This window comes from Lissotriton helveticus, chromosome 10, assembly GCF_964261635.1.
Source record: "Lissotriton helveticus chromosome 10, aLisHel1.1, whole genome shotgun sequence".
Classification (NCBI taxonomy): domain Eukaryota; kingdom Metazoa; phylum Chordata; class Amphibia; order Caudata; family Salamandridae; genus Lissotriton; species Lissotriton helveticus.
This window is the reverse complement of record NC_136071.1, coordinates 41447798-41465605: the sequence shown is the minus strand read 5'-3', so window position 1 is coordinate 41465605 and position 17808 is coordinate 41447798. Positions and strand designations below refer to the sequence as shown.

General features: G+C 44.0%; 1 protein-coding gene across 2 annotated transcripts in view; it reads right to left on the bottom strand.

The window, feature by feature from the left end:
- SUV39H1 (SUV39H1 histone lysine methyltransferase) overlaps nucleotides 1-15779 on the bottom strand; it is an 80066-nt gene extending 64287 nt beyond the window's left edge. The window contains exons 1-2 of one of the 2 annotated variants that reach the window (XM_078664703.1): nucleotides 15518-15779; nucleotides 194-433 (exon numbers count right to left, since the gene is read on the bottom strand). In XM_078664703.1, the coding sequence (XP_078520829.1) occupies nucleotides 194-433; nucleotides 15518-15536 (259 nt within the window). In that variant the 5' untranslated portion in view covers nucleotides 15537-15779. The remainder of the gene's footprint in view (nucleotides 1-193; nucleotides 434-15517) is intronic. The other variant, XM_078664704.1, reaches the window with a different exon arrangement.
- Nucleotides 15780-17808: the final 2029 nt, after the last annotated feature.

The following is a 17808-nucleotide window of genomic DNA, read 5'->3' as shown; positions in this document are numbered from 1 at the left end:
TGAACCAGCTGAGAAGCACTAAGATGTACTGTATAATGCCGAAAAGCAACAGTAGATTGTAGTATAGTAGCCCTAGCTTCAATAAATCAAGCAACAGGACTCAAGCACCTGGAAAGAACAGGGTAACTAGTTACAATAGTTTTACAAGTTGAAGTTACAGTACCAACTACATGAAAATACAACTGTTAATCACCTGGTAATTTAAGGGCCCGTTCCTTTTCCTGTTGGAGTGACTGTTGAGTCTCGCATTCTAGCTTTCTTTCCAAGGCCTGGATGTCCTTTGCTGGTTCCATTTCAGGTGAAGACAAAGGTACAGCTTCAAGCCTCAAAGCAAATCCTTCTTCTGTGTAATGGAGGTTAAGACTTGTGGTAGGGTTCAAACTTTTGTCGTGATAAGGCCCTCGAAGTGGCCCGAAGAGATCCCTCGGCCGACCTGAGCAATGGAGAAAAAATGTTTAAGTTAAAAACCCTGAACTACAATTTGAGGCAGGTTTTATTATATTCAGTTATTATTTTATCTCTATTACTTGCCTCCTGAGAGGCACGAGACTAAAAGGATAATTCACCTACCCACACCTAAACTTGGAAATCTGCGACGCAAGAAAAGTGACCCCACCACATAACAAAAAGCCTAGTTGACAAAGCCCATTACATAGAAACTTACAAAAAGTAGACCAATCCATTGAATATGCTTCAAACTGTAACGGCTGTTGAAGATTATACTAAGAAAGGATACATTCGGCCTCAGGTAACCAACAGCAATCACCAGACCCCCCCCCAGATATAGCGGCATTGATTAGCAAATTTAGCGGCACAAATATGGTCATTTAGCGGCATTTTTGCAACACTTTATTTTACTCATAATAATTCATTTTCAGTCTTATATCAATGGAAACTGTTTTAGCAGAGTATTCTGCTTTGAAATAGGCAACCTGGTATTGGGAACAGAGAAAGCAACCCACAGGTGAAGGCTGTTATTGCTTGGAAATGAAATCCTCCATTTGCTTTAGTACAGGTTCTGAGAAGCCCATCAAAGATGGCCTGGTAGCATCCCATAGAAAATGGCATTCCAGAACCTACCTTAGTGAAATTAAATATTTGCCTAAGATCACACAATTTCAGCATGGAAGCCACAATTTTATCCAAATTTCTGGTTTCACACTGTACAAATCAGCAAGTACGTGGGTATTAATTTGTCTTTCCTTAGGTTAAGACTTTGTTTTTATTTTTAACCTAGTGCATTCTTCTGTAGTTTTTTAAATTATAGCTCCAACTTGACCCAAAGGTATTTAAGCTCTTCACATGTGCACCAGTCACACTACACAATTACAACACAAACACATGCATTGTTTATAGGCATAGGAAGATTAAGTGACTTGCCCAGAATCACAGGATGACGAGCCACAATTTCCAAGTGTAATAAAGCAAATCTAACTCAACAACTGTCTAAACTGGTTAACATCCTGGAAGAAATGCTCTCTGCCCAGTCTGCCACACAGAGAGGTCTAATACCTCCTCTGACACAAGTGCCCCTAGTCCTCCTTGTACCTCCATTCCAACCTATGGCCTCATTCCGCCACCTGACCCCACTCAAAGCACTCACACTGTCTCAAGTCCACCAAATGTCTTCTGGTGACCCAATTCCTCCACCTCCTTCAACTATTCCGCATCTCCCTAAATTATCCAATACCCCTAAAAAAAAAAAATTCTCTTCTTTCAAATGGATCAACTCCTTAAAACTACTTGAATATTAATAAGTTCCCTCTTTCAAAGCCTACGACCGTTTAGAACATTTATGTGAAGATTGTGCTTTCAAATGCATTATTTCGCAGCCCTTTTTTGGGTTTCACCTAAGACAGCGCATATACTGTCGCTTGCAAAATCTTTTGTTTTCTATTCAGTGGGCTTGCAACTCGCCCATTACTTACCACTGGTTGGTTTCATTGTCACTCTCATATTCTTGATACTTATTGGTCAGCTGCTATAAGCTTCCTTCCTCTGAATGTGTTTATTTGTTCTCTGCCCCCACCTTCCCTCATGTTGTCGTTGTTGGGTTTATCCCATCCCTTCTGCTGTCAGCATAGCCTTTTCCCCCGCTACGCGCCCTCCTGCTGTGTGTGTTGCCTTTGCCCTCTACCACCATCCCAACCGCTGTCCGTATTGCCTTGCCACCACCGGTCCTCCCTCACTCCTGTCGGCGTTGCCCAGCACCCACCATTAAAAAAGCATCATGAATAAGACACCATTGACCATGCCATAGCGCTTTCCACTTCCCACCCACTCTTTATGATGCCTCAAAGCCCTCCCTCCCAGCAATACAAATTTAAAAAGCGCTATGATGCAGCAAGCGGTTTTTTTCTTTTTCTTTCAGCCATGCTGCACTGTACCTGCGCTGCTGTACAACATGGCTAAAAAACATTGGCACAGCCAACACCTCAGGTAGGCAATAACTGTTGGCATTGTAAAAAAAAAAAAAATCACAATTTTCTCTGTGGAAACCCCCCTAAGCCATACTAGAAGTTAACAGCACTTCATTCGATGCGGTTGATGTTGTTTGACTTTTCTTACTTTTGGCAATTCTACAAAAGTGACTATGATGCTCTCTCGTAACGTGTGCAAATGTCCCTATTTCATATGCCCCTTTATGTATTGTTCATAATTTTTACAAGAGCCTTACTTCAATTATTCTTTCAGTGCTGTTCAAAAATAGAAATTCCACACACATTAACTCAGCACCCATTGCCCGCTGTAAATAGGGTAAATAAACAAAACCAGCTGGTGAAACTGAATCACATTTCTCTTTCTGATTTATAGTTTCGGGCTGGTTTACGGATTTAAAAGATCATAAATCAGTTTATTTTGATTGATTTGTAAAGTCCAGGAATCCTCTTAGGCATCATGCCGTTAAGGAAGAAATTGCAGGGTAACATTTACTAAGATAATAAAAATGAAAAGCAGAGTAACTGCACTTTTCAGCAGGGGTTCTGTACTTTTAATGGGAGGGTACCACCACTCCTTATAGCAAACAAGTACTCTGGTATAGTCAGTATATATATTTCCATTTGAAGCACTAAGATCGTATAATATTCAACTCACGAATCATGCAACATGGGAGTACCAAATTAAGCAGCAGGATTGGCTAAATTATGCGGCAAGAAAAGGCAAATTATGTGGCACGGTGTAGCACATTTGGTGACAGTATGGGCTTTTTTGTACAAATCGCGGCATTTTTACAAAAGTGCCGATTTTGCGGTTTGCTGTGAAATCCTGGAGGGTCTGAATCACTAGATTAGCTACAGGTAGAGAGGTGACTTGGGATCACAGTATTGGTGTGCATGGAAGGTCTCTGCAAGGGAAGATAGTACACAAAAAAGGGTTTCTATTAGACACATACAGCACAGCTAATTGCATCCACACTTTGTAAAGCACAAAAGGGTAGACTGGAAGAAAGTACGTGTTCCCTATTGCTGTACAGCGAGCTAAAAAGCACTTCTGTGAAATGGCCAGAACACTGAAGTAGCAGATAGGGTTTTTCTTGAGACCATTTTTGTTAAAAACTGAAAGAACAAGAGGCAAATGTTGAGATCACCAGAATTCTGTGTATCCTCTCCCCCCCCTCCCAGCTCTTGCTGCGATATACGTTGCCAACACTGCAAGTTCCTCAACGTCCTGACCCCGGCACTTTTTTGCAACCGGTCCTCCCCCACCGTTTGGTCAGAGATTTGAATTGTATCTTGGACACAGTTTTAGATCGCTCAACACCCCCGTTCCGAGTGACCATCTGAACACGATGCTCGCCATCTTTGAAGGGGTTGATGCACATGCGTCTACATGATGCCTGGCGGCTCATACACCAGACAGGCCATGAATACTTTTTCTATTCTCCCGTACATGATGTTCATACCAGAATTGATCTCATATAGCCACAATGGGATCGGTGGATGTTATGTTGCTGTCCACACAACTGGATATCACCAGGGCCTTCCGGGATTACTATAGTGGGCTCTACTCCGCCCAGGCCTGAGCCTGCTTGGTTTGAAGATTTGCACCTGGTGCATCCTAATATACTACAAAGAGCTAAGCTGGATGAACCCCTGCGGTTAGGAGAGGTACGCACTGCTGTCTCCCAGATCGCCTGACGCAAGACCCCGGGCTCTGATTGTGTATCCATTGAGTACTATACTACATTCCCCACCCAGACCACACAGTGCCTCCCGGACGTCTTTAATGAGGCCAGGGAGCATGGTCGCTTGCCAGACACTCTACGCAAGGCTCACTTAGTGGTTCTGCCCAAACTGGGTAGGGATCCCCTGGATGTCAGCTCATATTGTCCCCAATCCAGATTGCAAAATATTTGGCATGATCCAGAATAACCATCTTCTTCCCATTGTACAGTCGTTGGTCCGACCAGACCAATCTGGGTTCATCCCAGGTCAGCACATTTTTAAACTTACACCATCTCGTGCACCTCCTGCATAATACCCCACTGGATGCCCACGACTGGGCGGCGGTACCGTTGGACACTGATAAAGCATTCAACACCCTAGGCTGGGGATACTTATTCTCAGCCCTTACAGACATGACCAGGGCTCACAAAATCCACCTGCATTGTCGAGCAAAAATTAATCAAGGCAAGCCTTTTTTTTTTTTTTTTTTTTTTTTAAGGGCTACTCGACCTTTCTGGCAAGCTGAAAATCCTCTAACTTCAGTCACAGAATAAAAAGTAAATAAGGGATGGCAAACTGCCTTTTGACCTCGGTCTCTGAAAGCGGAGCATATGCGACAAGATAAGATTTAAAGGCATTTTTATTGCTCACAAAGTGAAAGGGTAATAAAGATGCCTTTAAATCGTGTTCCCTTGTCACGTTTGTTGGCTTTCAAAGACAGAGCTCAAAAGTTAGTGAAGTAAGAGGTAAGCCAGGGATCATGTGTACCCTATATATGGGCTGAGTTCTCGTTATACATAGAGCAAACATTTAGTCCAGTAAATAATAGTGTTTGTACAGCAGAAATAGTGAACTCGCATATTTGAATGTGTGCTCTTATGAGGTAATAAAGAAAAAGGAGGCCCCATAAGACAAAATATTTGCCTAGGATCACAAAATTTGAGGTCAGGTCAAGGGCATTACAATTAGGTGAAATAGATTATTCAAGTTACTAGACCTGTGGGTCTAGTAACATTTTTAGGTCGAGCCTATCACAGCCCGCATGCGCTGCTCTAGGATAACAGCCTCCTGGAATCACTCTGGACTTTTCCCACGCTCGCGCGCGGTTTTTTAAAGCATTTTTTCTATTGGCTTTGCATGCGTCTTTGTAAAAAGACAGCACGCAATTGGGCAAAGGCGGGTGCATGTCCCACCTTTCCCAGGAAATGTATCCGCCTACGGTTAGGAGCAGTGGCGTAGTGCGTCATCTGTTGTGTCAGATTTCACATGCGCGCGCGCACACCACTCGCGGGACGCTGCAGCTGCACTCCTCACATCCCACTGCATTTTGCCTGCGGGAGCGAGCAGCTGCAGTGCCTCCCTGTTTTTAAATATGCAGCAATATCGCTGGTTTCATTGAATGCTCCCCAGCTACACCAGACAACAAAATAGTACACAAACAAAATGCGGTAGTCCTGTTAGAAAAAAAAGATACTTAAGAGAGGTGTTTAATTCAAGTGCCTTTTTCCAATACTGAAAGTCACGAGATGTGGCTTCCTGCAGTGCTTCGCATCCGGCTGACGTTTTAAAAGCACTTTAAGTAACCTACGATACCACCATTCACGCAGGGCCATTGTTTATATAGCGGAAGACTACAATCAGACTACGGTGAAAGGAACTCCTTTTTTGGCCTAAAACAAATTCGTCAAGCCACTTTGTGCCGAGAACAACTTACTGTGGAGTGATGCCACAGGGCTCGGAGTTCAGGACTTGGTCATTACCACGTCACAGTCAGCAGAATCAGTCATAATAGCTCAGCACCCTGCCATAGAGTGGGGAGCAAACGCCTTTCAGCCTGCCTTTAGAACAATCACTGGCAGCGAAAAAAATTCCTGAACCCCGCTGTGCACACCCCACACGCAGGGGCTTTCTGTAAGTCTTGAGACCTTTAATGTACAAAAAATGGCCAGTATGAAGGACACTTGCTAAGCAGGTTTGTATGACTGAATATGCAAATTAGACAACAATGGCACATTGCCCCACTGCTGAGATCCATTTTATATTAATATTAGCTTTAACGCAAATTCTACCTATAAACAAGCATTGGCATAGCCAATAGGTAGCGCCTTTGGGACCTTGTAAGTGTTTAGTTATCCAGCACAATATCCTTGGTGCCCCACTGCTGAGATCCATTTTATATTAATATTAGCTTTAACGCAAATTCTACCTATAAACAAGCATTGGCATAGCCAATAGGTATCGCCTTTGGGACCTTGTAAGTGTTTAGTTATCCAGCACAATATCCTTGGTGCAACATCAACTGTTGCATGGTTAAACACATATAAGGTCCCAAAGGAGAGACCTATTGGCTATGCCAATGCTGGTTATGATTTTGAGCCCTGATTGGGTTTGGCCTGGGATTCTTAGGCTAAATACAGAGTCTATGCTGATCCAGGTGTGCGTGTTGAACCGGGGCAGGTAGTCTCTGAAAAGTTAATCATCCACAGGGGCAAGGGGCACGAGACACGGCTGCCCCCCCCCCCCCAAAATCTCATCTTTGCCCTTGCTATGGAATCGCTGGCCAGTCGCCTCTGCCAGCAATCAGTAGACTGGGGTATACACGAATATGACGTGCACCACATAATTTCGTTATACGCCTACGAGGTCCTGCTTTTCCCACGCAATGTGGAATTATCCCTCCTGGACCTTATGCAGAAACTGGAGGACTTCGACCACCCTCCAGTTTACGGGTAAACTGGTCGTAATCTTGTGCGTTACCTAAGATGCACATAACGCTCACCCACCGTCTGGAACAACCGGAGTCACACCAGCGGTGGTGTTACGACACCTTCAATACCTGGGCATACAGAGGGAAATCTAGACCGAGCTATTGGATTCATACGCCGCTATTAGTATTACTTTGCGGCTCTACCCATCGTGATCCCTAGAGCCCTCTTCTGCAACTTGCATGGACTGCTGCTGGAATTAATCTGGGGCTTGGACCTCAGTCTGCTAGCTCTGTCGGCACTGCAGCATCCACTCCTGGAGGGCGGGATAGGGTGCCCAACTTAGAGCAGCATTACGCCACAGCACAACTACAGTGGTATATATCCTGGCTGGGCACCCCGGCACGCCTAACTCCTTGATTATTCGCAAGGTCCTGCAAGGAACGGCCATTTACACTTAACTATCTGGTTTCACCATCCGTCCCACGATGGTAGCCCACACCTGCTGGTGTACAGATCAGCACCCCAAAGGCCCAGTCCTACCGTACTCTCCCTCGATCCCCATCTGGGATTTGCCGTTATTACAGCAGACACAGAGGCGTGTAGACTCAAATCTGTGGACCGAAGTTACAATTACACAAGCAGGGGGAGGGGGGGATCTCCATAACGAGGGGGCACTTAGGTCATTCTCAACATGGTTGGGCAGATTGATTGCATGCTGGTCGATTCCGATCGTATCGTACTCTACGACAGGTGGCGCATGACGTGGGGTGCTGGGGAGGGCGAACCATTAACATCCCAGGCTCTGTCCAGATCGTTGACGACTGACGCCACACTCCATACCATCACATTTTTTGTATTCCGCTCTTAATACCATGTCCCCCGAACAGGACGCACGGTTTCGTGCCACGTGGGACACAGTGCTCAAATACCCTCTTACTGCTGCAGCATGGGCTCATGCCCTACAGTTGACCAAGGACGTCTACCGTAACCCAAGGTTTCGTGTCAGAGTTTAACTACATGCACCACACTTATCTATCGCCAGTCCGCATTCAACACCTGTTCCCAACACTCTCCCCAGAATGTCCCGATTGCAAACAGAACGCAGATTTCATACATATGATCTGGACCTGCGCACAGTTATCACAGACGGGGCAGAAGTAACATCAACGATAGCGGAACTGTCCGCACACCCTCTCTCCAGAATCCTGCATACTGGGACTGCGTCCCGTGTGAAGGGGAACAAACATGTGCATTGTCTCATCAACCTAGTTGTCGTTCTGTTGAATGGAACATAGCCATGACTTGGAAATCCCCAGCTCCCCCAGAGATTCAGGTATTGTGAACATGGACCAATGCAGAGGCACTCCTCATACGGGGGAATCCCCAGCGAACTCAACTACAGACGGACCTCCTGGCTCCAGTTCCCGGAATTAGAAAAGACCATCAACCAACAACTCTATCATCTAAGCGGAACCTCCTAATCCTCTCCTCCTAATCTGGATTCTGCAGCAACCACAGAACCAAGACAGGCCTCATTGCGGCCACCATCAAAATCCAAGCCCTACTTGACCTAAGAGAGACTGCGCCTCAACCTCCTAGACCTCTCCAGCCTTCAATATGGTCAACCACCACACACTCATCACAAGGCTGTACAACGTAAGCATCCAAAGAGTCTCTCTCAACTGGACCACCACTTGCCTCACCGGAAGAACGCAAAACGTCCTCCGCCTCTGAACCAAAGGAAATCATCTGTGGAGTACCCCCAAAGGATCCTCGCTCAGCCCCACCCTCTACTCTGATGACACCTCTGGCCAGCATTGCCAAAACCCACACTCATATCCTATGCCAAAGACACAAGCCATCCTCTCCCTCTCCGAAAGACACCACCCAGACCAGATTCCACAACTTTACGACTGACGTCACCAACTGGATGAAGGACAACTGCTAAAAGCTCAACACCGACAAGACAGAGGTACAGATTTTCGGGGAAAAAAGCTCTCCATGCGATACATCATGGTGGCCCTCAGAACTCTAACCTACTCCTAGCCACACTGATCATGCTAGGAACCGAGGCCTCATTCTGGACAACAAGCAAACCATGGCAACTAGATTCAACCCGGTCTCCTCCTCCTTCATCCTCTGCATGTTTCGTAGGATATTCAAATGGCTACCCCAAACTTCAAGACGTATCATCTACAGGTCTCAAAAAAAATCATAAGTGTTACTAGACCTGCAGGTCTAGTAACTTGAATAATCTACTGGACTTAACCGTAATGTGCTTGACCCGTAAACAAGTCTCAAATTGTGTGATCCTAGGCAAATATTATATGGCGTTGCCTTTTTCTTCATTATCACATATGAGAGAACCTTCAAAATGAAAGTTCAGCATTTCTGCTGTACAAAGTCTTTTTAAAAAAAATTCAAATAGACTAAACGTTTGGTCTTTGTATAATCAGTATCAACCCCACATATAGGACCCCTGACTTAACCCCTTAGTTCACTAATAGCATTATGAGGACAGGAATATTTTGCAGTACATGTTTAAAAACTCATTTTTAAATGAATAGATTACTAAATGATGTGGTAGCGCATGGTCTTTTACAGACAACCCATTTTCCATTGAAATGGCAACCAACTTACCTGCTAACATGCAGTTTTACTGATAAAACTATATAGCGTGTAAACCGTTTTAAAACGTATCCATAATCCTAAAAAAAGCTCTTCGTTGTGGTTTCGCCCCTTTCTTACATACAAGAACTGCTATAGTCTCTTGAAATTGAGGACAATGATGATCTTGTTATGGTCGATACAAGTTTATGTAAAGCAATTGTACAGGTTTAGCATTTCTTTACTAAGAACAGTGCCCAACTGTAGTGCTAGCATGTTTCGCCACAGTCCTTTGTTAGTGTTCATGCTTTATCTGTGTGTCCCTTTACGTTCTGTGCCTTGCAACAGCATCTCGTGTGTTGTTGAAATTTGTGTTAATGATTGATTTAAGCCAAAGCACTGCATGCCTTCTCCATGGCCTCCAACCACTGTTGACCAAGTAGCGGTTTGGATTCCCTGGAGGCTGGACCTGCAGGACGAGGCCTCCTGCATTTGATATACTATACGTCCACTTCTTGTGTATCGATGTCTTGTGGCATTTAATTTACAACCCTACATATTGGGAAACGAGTGACAAACCAGCAGAAGCCCATCGTCTAATTTGAGCCACATTACCTGGAGCTTCGTCTACTTTGGTTCACTTCGTACGCGGCATTACTCCAGAGCACCACGCTTCACCCAGCTCCTGGATATACAATGTGGAATGCAGGGGGCTTTCAGTCAATTGGAGCTGTGGTGAGTTTTCAATGTATTTGGGCCTTCTTGACATTTCCTGGCCACGACGCTTCGGGACGAATTCCCTGGACCGCAGTGCATATGCATCTATTTCTCCTTCCTCCGCGTGCCGAACGTACTCGGACATGCCACTTCACCTCTAAGTAGCAACCATCTTGGTTTTAGCATCATTTCCGTAATCGGCTATATAACACTAGTTTCAGAACCTTTGCAATTTTCACAAGCTGTGGATTGAGGTTGGCTAAAATGCATTTACACTAAATAAGAGATGGTTTTACAGCTTTAGCCATATCCAGTACCCCCATAGCCACTGGAATTTCGAAAGGAAAGTAAACATTCCAGAGTTTTTTTTTAATACAAGAGTTGCACCCAAAAACAAACTGGCCCCTGATGGCAGTGTCCCAAGTAGATCCAAAGTTGCACTTCGCAGCAAGAATTCAGAGTGCAGAAACGTACACCTCAATAGACTCCTGAGTCAGTTTCCTTTTGTTAAAATTAAATCTGTCTAGAAGGATGCTAGGTTGTTCAGTAAATTTGTTTTTTAACCATGTAATAGCCTCCATATATTGAGCGTGTTTCAGAAGTTGATGGATATCATTTTGGCTGACATACCAGGTACACAAGCTTACCAGGGTGACTTTTTAATATGTTCAGATACAGTTACAGATCATAAGCTGCATTGAGTGTTGGGAGGTATTCAGGGAAGTATGCATCACCCGTAAACCTGAAAAGTGTCATCTACTTAAACAGGAGTTAGACTTTTTAGGTCATCATATCTCTGGCAGTGGTAAACATCCTAAGTTTTCTTTGGTACAGGCTATACAGGAAGTAACTCCTCCCAATGATAAGGACACCTTGAGATCCTTCCTTGGTCTGACTGAATATTATTCAAAGTTTATTCAAAGATATGCCCTAATATAACTACCACTTAGAAAATTGTTGCAAAAGAATTAAAGTACAATTTATCCGGGATGGTGCAGCTGAACAAGCTTTAGACAGTCAAGATTGTGATCATGAAAGCACAAACTTTATTTGCTTTTAAACCCGACTGCAAATGCATGCTAACTGTTGATGCAAGTCAGATTGGAAAATGGGCTTCACAAATTTGTGACTAACACACTGTGGTCTTATTCTCCTCCTCGTTGAAAACATCAGAATCACATAACAGCACAATTGAGAGGGAGGCGTTGGCTTGCTTTGAGCCATTGAAAAGTTTAAAACTTATTTGGGGCAAGAGTTTTAATATTTTCACAGACCATAAGCCCCTAGTTCACTTACTCAACCTTATTGGATCAGGAAAACATTCAGCAAGATTAGTCAGACTCCTTACAAAATTATAGCAGTACAATTTCAAAATGTACTACATCCCTGGGGGAAAAAACACTAGGGCAGATTTCTATTAATTATCTAGAATGCCCCATCGGAACGTTGACTCTATTGAAGATTGTGAGGACGTGGAGTCGGTGGTGGCTACTGTGGAAGATATTTTAAGCTCCTCTGGTCTGGTCCTCCGTGAAGAATGGCTGTCTGCTGTGACAGATGATGATGTGTTATCCCTGGTAATAGAATTTGTCAACAATAGTTAGCCAAAGGAAAGGTAATTAGCTGCTCCACTTAGACCTCTCTAGTATATAGCAAGTGGACTCCATTGTTGATGGAATTCTCTTGAGTAACAACTTCACAGTTCCCCGAGCTGCAGTCAGACGCAAACTCTTTCAAGCTGCTCAGCAGGGTAATCTAGGAGCGGGAGTTACTTGCAAAAACTTGAAGCAATATTATATCCTTCAGATTCCCAAGTGGCTAACTGGATGTTTACTTGCAATTCTGGTTTACTTTCAGATAAACACTGGTTTGCCCACATAACTGTTACACACGTTTCCCTTTTCTGAGGAACTCTGGTCGAAAGTTGCATTAGACTTTGCAGGGACATTGATTTACTACCCTCAGAAAATAAATGTTTTACTAGTAATTACTTCTCAAAATGAGTGTTTTGATTTTGTTCCAGCTGCCAGTACCTCATTTGTTATAACATCTCTAAGCAAGATTTTTGAAAATGAAGGGCCATCTAAAGACCAAACACTTCTCTTCCGAAATACCCTCAAGGCTGTTGGAATAAGACTCTAAGATGAAGGAATTTGTTCAAAACCATCACAGACATTTAAGTAGCATTTTATTTGATGACCTCGAATGGTATGGTGGAAAGAATTAACAGATTCCTGAAATAGGTGATGCAATCTGCATTGACTATCAGTGTTCCTGTTGCAGACTTTTTTTATAATTATTGGATGTAGTCAATGACCTACTAGGGTCAAAAAATGAGAATCTATTTTTTGTGGCCCTGTTCAAATTACCAGTTTCAAGAGGTTCAGTTTTGCTGAATGGCAGAGGTTGGTGGAGTAAGACTTTACTCCTGAACAAGCATGCAAAATTTTCTGAGCACAAAAAGGTCAGAACAGCGAGGACTGGTTTGGCTTGGTAGGCAATAACCGTTTCTCGGATATGTCTCAACCCGCTTCTTTAGCTCATAATTCTGACTCAAGTACAGACTTGGATCTCACTGGGCCTACTTCAACAGGTATTTCAAGTGAAAGCCTTGCATCAATCCGAGCCAGATAGTGATTCCGAACCGGTTAGAGATGGGTAAGAGATCTTGCATCGTCACCATGCCTGCGAAGTAAAAGGATGTTATGTACACTGAAATTCTTCTGTTTATTAATTATAATAATGGTGAATATGATGTAGTGATAGCATGTTTCTCCACAGTCCTTTGTTAGTGGACATGCTTTGTGTGCCCCTTTACATTCTGTCCCACGCAACAACATCTAGTGTGTTATTTACATTTGTAAGAGTTAACTATTGATTCAAAGTCACACATTCCTTCTCCATGGCATCCAACCAGGCATGAGCCATTTGCGGTTTGGATTCCTCTGGAGGCTGGACCTGCGGGGTGTGGGCTCCTGCATTTATGACAAACTTCCGCTTTGTGTGTATCGGATGCCATAGTGGTGTTTTATTTACACACCTACAATGTTCTTGCTGTAAATTTGACATTTAGGTTTGATTTTGCATTAAACACTGAAGTAGCGAAATAATGTTGTACTCATACCATGTAGGAGTGTCCTGACCAAGAATTTCGCCAATGAAAAGCTCAAATTGCATCCAGACAGTTTTTGATTATCCAGACCTATACTTCTAGATGATGTGCTGCTTTGAGGGTATTTCAATTTCTTTTCAAATATCTACAATAGACTTTATGCTGGTTGTTTGCTCATTTTTAAAGATTATAAGTAAGGGATGAAATCTATTCCTATCATACTTTCACAGCTTTGTGTTAACATGTAAATGTTTTATGGTTATTAGGGAAGGTCAACGGAATCATGCCCCAGGAAAGGACCAAATCATGCAGAATGTCTGACTAAATTACATAGCAAGACAAAGGTAAGTTATACAGCACATTTCTAATTTATTAGGTCACTATTACACAAGTCAACTCTGTATGGGGAAATACAGCAAACAAAAAGTGAGCTGCCTCTTCGGGACAAAAAAAGGCCTAATGCACTGCAACGTGTAGTATCGTTTTATGAAACTTTTGATCCGTTTGAGCTTCAAACAACTTTTTATTAAGATCCGCAAGCTATGCAGACGGCTAGTTTATGCTGCAAATCCATAATCGTGCAGAAAAAGCGGCATCATTGAATAACTCCAACAGCGCTGGAATTAAGCTGCCCAGTAACTCGAATTATAACATATGTTTGACAGCTCTGGCGACGACCATAATCAGGTGCAGTAAAGTGCGAGATAGGAGAGTCAAAAAAAAAATCAGGTAGTACTAAAAGCAGAGTTACTAGAAAATATTAAAGTAAGCAAACAATGGAAATGTTAAGAGACCGTGAAGGGTTTTCAATTAGATCACCAAGCTGGCCACCCGATTGACACTTGGTTCAATGTGGGGAGTTTAAACAAAAAAAAAATACTGAAGCAGGATGTGTGCTGCAGGAGAGAAAACACTGGGTAACGAAAAACATTAAAGTACCGCAAGAAACCACGTAAGCCAAAAGTGATTTAGATATGACTGTGCAGTCATCTGATCATAAGATACTTATAACAAGGCTTAAGACAGGTCAACATCTTAGGTTATCGTTGCTATGGAAGCAGGAGCTCAACATGACGTTTCGGCTACTAGCATGACGCAAGATTTTACCGCAATTCATAAAAGCCACATACATGTGCCCGCTTTAAAGCCCTCCTCAGGGTTACACTGCAGCTGGCCTGAGGAGACAAGAAAACTAGAGGCTGACCGCGCTCAACCCTTCAACGGGGTCCCTGGTCCATCGAACTGAGGTAAATAAATGTGTTGAGCAGGGGGCGCCACAAAGCCTGGCGGTTACTTGGCTACTACAGGGAAGGAAGGCCTTTTAAACTCCAAGATCGCCAGTAGCCATAACGATGGCCGGTCACTCCTCATAATATATAAAGCGGTCTCTCTTGCTGAAGAGGATTTTAAAAAAGTCCGGTAAGAGACATACCAAGAAGATATAAAGTTGGACCCTTTAGTCTGCATAGCCCAAGTAAAATTTTGAATAATGAACGGCAAAAGGGGAAAACAGATTGGCGACGGGAGCCCCGAGAACCGCGTGCGAGAAGCCTAGACGTCCGGAAACAGCAGAGGTTGTTAATAACCCGAGGGCATTAGGGTACCCCACTCAACGGGGGGCATGTTGGTCCACCAGAAGCAGCGTTGCGGCCTTCCCGCCACCCCTCAGTCTCAGAGATGCCCAATTCAACCGCCACGGGCTGTCTACATTTATACAGGCGAGCGCGTGGCGACTTCCATCCCAGCACTTTGAAAAATCACAGAGTTCCAACCGCCGGTACAACCACCAATCGGAGTGCCGGTGTAATGCGCGTGCATATATATGCACACACGCACCTACTGCTTTTCCAGCGCGCTCGTTAGCCTATCATGCACAGAAGAACCAGCGCGAGGTTCGAACTTCCCCCCGCCAATCAGCACTAAAGAAGAGGAGCCTCGCGCCGTTCACTTGCACGCGCAACCAAAGCTGTGGCTGAACAGCTGCCACCGGGAATGTCACCCTCCAGCTTCCAATAGAGCTCGGATCGGACCCTCCGATCGACGAGTAGGGAACGAGGCTGGCTTCAACTTCCTCACAACAACGGCCCGAGTTTGGACCGTTCCAGAAACAGCTTGTTGCTACTGTCCAACTGACCACACACGCTGTGCCGCATATGTTATTTTATTATACTTCGTGACAGAAGAGCTCCCCATGCTGCTCCGCTTACCTTTTAAATTTTCCGCCATCTTCCAACAAGCGCCAAATTAAGAAAAAAAAACTTTTTTCAGTTTCCCTGTACAAGCCTGCGCTGATAGCCTCTCTCCCAAGCTAGCGCGCGGGCGAGGAGAAGAACGATCCCGGGATTGGAGCAAAATCGGCTGCAAGACGTCAACCTCAGCCAATGGAACAGACGGCTCGGCCGGGGAGGTGGGAGACAGCAAATGTAGATTCCTGGAACTCTCGTAGAGGCGGTGACCAATTAGGATGTCTTGGCAGAGGTGATCTGGGATTGGTTAAGTAAAAGATGACAGACACCCGAGTGGCCAATGGAGGAAGGCCATTAGGGACGTTGCTGGAGCCGACCAGGGGAGAGGCGGGGCTTTGAATTGAAAGGCGGCAGTTTAATCCGTCGTGGGAGCCCGTGATGAGCATAGAAGACAGACTAACCGTGTGCACTCTGACTGGACACTGAGGGAACGACAAACGCCTCTCTGACCGACAGCCGACGATGAGGCAAATTCATCGCGTCAAGGTGGCACCGCTGTTCCGACTACAGGCTCTCTTTACATTATTCCTGGGCGAATAACGTTTCGTTGATATGTATATTATGGTGACTCGTCTTAAAATGTAGCCTAAAATTCAGGCCGGTCAAAGAGGCGCTTGACATCTCTTTTGTGACAGCCACAGAGCTACAGGGCCAGGGAACAAGCCCCCACTATATTTAAATAACAATAGGAAGGTTAAACGGCTAGGTTACTGTAACCTTTTTGCGTTTATAATAATTTCCTCCCACATAAACGTCATGGGGAGCAAAAAAACGATGGGTTTGTTACAATGTTCAACATTCTGTGCTTTTAGTGTTCTTTTTGCATTTGTCACCCCTAGTGGGACTGGTATGCTCAAACGTGCGGGTATGCCCAGACGTGGGTCTCCAGCCCTCCATGCCACTGGAGTCCTTTCCTTCTGCATATATGTAAATGTTTATTTATTTGTGCAATTTTATATAGAGCATACATGGCCCGAAGGCATCAGAGCGCTTTACAACAAGCAGGTTACATTGGTCAATCCCCCAGGATGTTGCAGCATAGATTTGCAAATTTAGCATCACAAAAATGGAAAATTAGCGGCACAAAAGTGGAAATTTAGCAGCACTATTGCAACGCCTTATTTTATTCGTAATCATTCCTTTTCCGCCTTAAATCAATGTAAACTGATTTAACAGGGTATTCCTCTGTGAAACTGGCATGGTTAAAGTGTCTGCAGCTCGACGGAAGCACAGCTCCTATCTGCACCTCGTGAGAGGGGGCCCTATCTCTCCCTGGGATGTTCTAGCACCCGTGATTGCACCCATGCCGGGGTATCGCTGTGTTCTGTGCCCGTCCATTTGAAAAAACAGTACTTTCTATCACCCTTTTCAACATTGAAAATATATTCATAATACAAATATGACCCATAGAGGAAGTCCTGCCTTGCTGCTAGAACGCTTTACTAGAAAGTAATGCAGCGAATTAAGTGTGGCAATTTAAGTGACACTTTGTGAGTGGACAAAGACAAGGAAATTCATTAAAAAAACTATCGTCATTTCTGAAACCCAATGGTCTAAAAGGGGCCTTAAAATATCCCCAGCAGTTCTGAAGTTCTGCTGCAGGGTACATAACTGCCAGGGTTTCAGATTGCTTATATGTGCCATTTCCACAAATTCACTGTGAATATGAATGACATTCAATGACTATGAGTGACACTTTCTCCTGAACAAAATCAAGCAATGAAGTCTAGGGAAACGGATACATATCAGAAATTACCCCAATTTGAGCAATTGGAAACCCTAAGAATATCATGAAACTGTACCAAAGTGCCAGAAATGGAAGGACACTAGCCTACTGCATTTGTAACCTGATTCACGTGCTTTGCAGCAGGCTTAATAATCCTCTGCCCTATTTTATTATATATCACTGAGCTTGTAGTCTATTGACCAGTCTAGAGAAGTTAGTTACAACGAAGCATGGCTGCGTTTTTAGCAGATATGACATGTGGTTGCTAGTATTAAAATGAAAATTGCATTTGTTAAAAAGATTCAGGAAAGGCTCACACTTTACATGCAATGGATCTGTAAGTTTGGTAACCCCAACAGCACCCAAAAAAAGAATTGCCTCCTGATGTGGGATGCGGTGATTGGCTCAATGAGTGTGGTGCCAGAGGAACACAGACAGAGAATTTGGCAAAGCGTGATATTTACCTATCAGGGGCCTCTAGAAAGAAAAAATGAATGACCCAGCACTGGTAAATCTGGAAAAACAT